The 4832-nt window shown below is 44.9% G+C and overlaps 1 protein-coding gene across 1 annotated transcript in view; it reads left to right on the forward strand.

Moving 5' to 3' along the window:
• Positions 1-2685: 2685 nt before the first annotated feature.
• Positions 2686-4832, forward strand: part of LOC106522333 (extracellular matrix protein 2) — a gene marked incomplete at its 3' end in the record, with an annotated part of 5537 nt that continues 3390 nt past the window's right edge. The window contains 2 exon segments of the mRNA XM_014015307.1: positions 2686-2952; positions 3031-3192. Coding sequence (XP_013870761.1) covers positions 2820-2952; positions 3031-3192 — 295 coding nt within the window.

Raw genomic sequence — 4832 nt, forward strand, 5'->3', positions numbered from 1 at the left:
CACTAGGACCACAGCAGGTTAACAGGTCAGACACTAGGACCACAGCAGGTTAACAGGTCAGACACTAGGACCACAGCAGGTTAACAGGTCAGACACTAGGACCACAGCAGGTTAACAGGTCAAACACTAGGACCACAGCAGGTTAACAGGTCAGACACTAGGACCAGGGCAGGTGAGTACAGCACGGCTGCAGGGGTCAAAGGTCAGGCTTTACACAGGACATGGTGTCTACAGTGATGTCATCATGTCCCTCAAACCGGCTCCTCAGAAAACCTTAGACCTGGACCCACTTCAGGCTGAGGGAGGACTGGACTTTCTGGAAGTTAGAGTTTATATAGAAGAATGTCCTCTCCAGACTGAAGACCAGGTCCAGTTCTAACCAGGTCCAGTTCCAACCAGAGTCCAGATCTGTGTGTTTTCACTCTGTCTTCAGTTTGTTCAGACAGAGTCCTGGATCTGATCCAGATCTGGGATCTGGGTTGAATTAAAGTTAGAATAAAACAGGTCATTTTGAAGTGGTTCTGTAAAACCAGGAGTTCTATCAGAACCAGAACCAGAACCACTCTGTTCTTCATTCTTCATGTTCTGGATGGTTCTCCATCTGAACCCGCTCATCCAGAAACTGAGCCGCTGAAGTTTCCACACCCCCCCCCTCTCCCCCGCAGATTTTCTCTCATCGATTTGTGACCTTCTATTGGCTGCAGGGAGGAGGGAGGTCCAACAGAACCTCAGAACCTCTGTCTGGACCTCAACAACCGGGTCGGTTCAACTGTGAGATTTTAACAGAGAGAAGAGAGGCTGCAGCTTCTGAAGAGATTAACCCTGATTCTGAGAAAAACACCAGCTTTCATTAGAAACACATGTTCTGTCATCCAACATCATCCAACTATCATCCAACCATCATCCAACCAACATCCCACATCAAACAACCAACATCCAACCATCATCCAACCAACATCCTATCATCCAACCAGCATCCAAACAACATCCTGTCATCCAACCAACATCCTATCATCCAACCATCATCCAAACAACATCCCACATCAAACAACCAACATCAAACCATCATCCAACCAACATCCCACATCACACAACCAACATCCAACCATCATCCAACCAACATCCAACCAACATATAACCATCATCCAACCAACATCCTATCATCCAACCGTCATCCAACCAACATATAACCATCATCCAACCATCATCCAACCAACATCCTATCATCTCACCAACATCCAACATCAAACAACCAACTTCCAACTATCATCCAACCAACATCCAACTGTCATCCAGCCAACATCCTATCATCCAACCAGCATATAAAAAAACATCATCCAACCTTCATCCAACCAATATCCAACATCAAACAACCAACATTCAACCAACATCCTATCATTCAACCAACATATAACAAACCATCATCCAACCTTCATCCAACCAACATCCTATCATCCAACCAACATCCAACCATCATCCAACTATCATCCAACCAGCATCCAACCAATGTCCAACCATCATATAATCATCATCCAACCAACATATAACAAACCATCATCCAACCTTCATCCAACAAACATCCTATGATCCAACCATCATCCAACCAACATATAACAAACTATTATCCAACCAACATCCAACTATCATCCATCCATCATCCAAACAACATCCTATCATCCAACCATCATCCAACCAACATCCTATCATCAAACAATCATCCAACCAACATCCTATCATCCAACCATCATCCAAACAACATCCTATCATCCAACCATCATCCAACCAACATCCTATCATCCAACCATCATCCTATCATCCAACCGTCATCCAAACAATATCCTATCATCCAACCATCATCCAACCATCATCTAACCAACATCTTATCATCCAACTATCATCCAACCAACATCTTATCATACAACCATCATCCAACCAACATCTTATCATCCAACCATCATCCAACAATTAAACAACCAACATCCAACTATCATCCAACCAACATCCAACCATTATCCAACTATCATCCAACCATTATCTAATCATCATCCAACCAACATCCATACAAGATTCAACCATCATCCAACCATTATCCAACTATCATCCAACCAACATCCAACCATTATCCAACTATCATCCAACCAACATCCAACTATCATCCAACTATCATCCAACCATTATCCATCATCGTCTGTTTTGTTGATTTTGTTTTTTATTAAAGGTGTTCAGCAGCAGCAGACTCGCACCTCGGCACCATGAATCTGGATCTGGTGCTGGTGGACTCATCTGGTTCCGTTTGATCTTTCAGCGTCGGGAACAGAACCAGAAGCTGAAGAGTCAGCAGTAAATAAAACGTGTCTGTATCTGAACCCAGATCAGATGAGTGATCTGCCAGAACCGGAGCAGATTAACTCCAGCCTGAGGCAGAGCTGAGAGGAGGAATCAGACAGAAGACAAACACAGGGAGTGAAGGTGTCTCTCTCTGCTTTAATAATGACAGGACGCTGCGTCACACTGCTCATTACACACACGCCGAGTCAGCCAACCGGCCATTAGGACCCGGCACAGGACATATATGAGGCCCGCCAGCTGGAGCCCGGTTCTGTTTCTGAGACGCTGCTGCAGGTTCAGGTTCTGCTTCTGACAGTCTGCTGCAGGTTCTGGTTCTGCTGGTTCTGGTTCTGACAGTGTGCTGCAGGGTAAAGTTCTGCTGGTTCTGACAGTGTGCTGCAGGGTAAAGTTCTGGTTCTGCAGCAGGAGGACTGATCGGAGCTGCAGCTGCTGGTGTTTTGGACTCAGAGACAACCTGAAGCTCTGCAGGGATGAGGTGGTGGCTACTGGGGGCCGGTCTGGGTCTGCTGGTGGTTCTGACCGTCCCTGACGTTCAGGCCGGGAGGAGACCTCGAGACCAGGAGGGGGGGAGTCGCAGAGCAAAGAGGAAGAGGGACGGGCGGGGTGAGACTCTTCATCTGATCCTTACATTTTGTTACGCTTGTTCACGGAAACAGAACCTGTTTGATTCTGGACCTGCAGGTTCCGGTCGGACCAGAGAGGGGCGCTCCAGACCTCTGAAGATCAGACTGGTTCCGGGTCCAGTTCTTCCAGAGATACCGGGACAAAACCAGGGACACTCCGGGGTCCTGAACTTTTTTCGGAACGTCCATGAGCAACAATCCAGCTACAGCATTATTCCAGGTCAGTGTGAACAGAACCGACCCAAACCCGTTTAGAAACTAAGTCTGTTAGTAAAATATCTCATGAACCTGAGACGTTCTGTGAGCCCCACCAGATCAGTCCCAGCATGCTGTGCTCAACCCGCTTCAATTAATCTGCAGTTAGAGCTTTTAAACACTTGGAGCTCGTTAAGCTCCTCTAACGACTCACAGAGTAAAGAACTGAGCTCAGAGGCTTCCTGTCGTCACCGCTCACTAATTTAACAACAAATCATCAGGTCCCAAACAAAGAGCAGAAAACATCTGGCCCCAGACTTTAAAGACAGGAGAGCCTTCAGCTCACAGCTCTGTAAATTAGAAGGCAGGTGGCAGAAACGTGTCGTCACCACAGCTGCAGGGATCCACAAACAAATCTGACTCGAATAAGACGGACTGAGAGCAGATTTAACTGAATCAGACCAGTTTAACGTTTTACAGGCTGTCAAAATAAAAGCACAGACATCTGGACTTCCCTTCGCAGAAACTGCTTTGAGTTTGAAACTGTGAAAATACCAGCTGAACCAGTGCTGACGTTGTTAAAGCTGTAACAAGGAGACAAAAATATCAAATCAGAAAACAAAGTTAGCAAAACAGTAGCTGAAGCTAAAAATAGTTAAATAGCTAAAAGCAACAAAAAAGTAACTAATAAGAAAACAGAACCAGTTGCTTCTAAAGAGTTTTTAAAGAAACTGAAGAAATTCAATGTATTTTTAAAGTATAAATGTATAAAAGCTAAACAAAGCAAACAGCTGAACAGATAAAATAACAGAAAGTCTGTAGAAGTAGATTATAAAACACATACAGCAGCAGATTTTATTGTTTATCCAGACAAAACAAAACTTAACTCCATGTATGTTCATTGTAAATATAAAACAAGGGAAATCCAACAGCCTGAATGTTTTTGACTTGGTTTATTCGTCTGTTATTAGATTTAAAGACAGTAAGAACTCATAAAATCTGTTCTGAATAATGGTCCCTGAGGAGAATCAGATGGTTACTGTGTTATTTATCCCCGAGCCTGTAATTAAAGAGGCCGTGTGACAGTGAGATGATATTTTTAAAAAGAAAAGAAAAGCTCTAAAGTATGAGCTCCACCAGAGATGACAGTCTGCTCGCTATAAAAAGGACAGAAAATAAAGAGAAGGTGTTTAAGAGAAACTCGCTGAGCCCCTTTAACTACCTGTCCTCCTATAGAGTGTAGCATTAGAAAGGACAGATGACAGACAGGACACAGTCAAAACACCCCCCCACAGCCTGGTCCTGCTGTATCATTTCCTCCTGACGCACAGCCAGGTGCACCTCCTCAGGTCCAGCTCAGGAGCTGGAGACCTGAGCTTAAAGTAAAACACAGACCGGACAGTCCCAGGTACCAAAGAGTCAGTCCCAGGTACCAAAGAGTCAGTCCCAGGTACCAAAGAGTCAGTCCCAGGTACAGAAGAGTCAGTCCCAGGTACATAAGAGTCAGTCCCAGGTACAGAAGAGTCAGTCCCAGGTACATAAGAGTCAGTCCCAGGTACATAAGAGTCAGTCCCAGATACATAAGACTCAGTCCCAGGTACATAAGAGTCAGTCCCAGGTACATAAGAGTCAGTTCCAGGTACCAAAGAGTCAGTCCCAGGTACA

This window comes from Austrofundulus limnaeus, unplaced genomic scaffold (genome assembly GCF_001266775.1).
Source record: "Austrofundulus limnaeus strain Quisiro unplaced genomic scaffold, Austrofundulus_limnaeus-1.0 Scaffold127, whole genome shotgun sequence".
Taxonomy (NCBI): domain Eukaryota; kingdom Metazoa; phylum Chordata; class Actinopteri; order Cyprinodontiformes; family Rivulidae; genus Austrofundulus; species Austrofundulus limnaeus.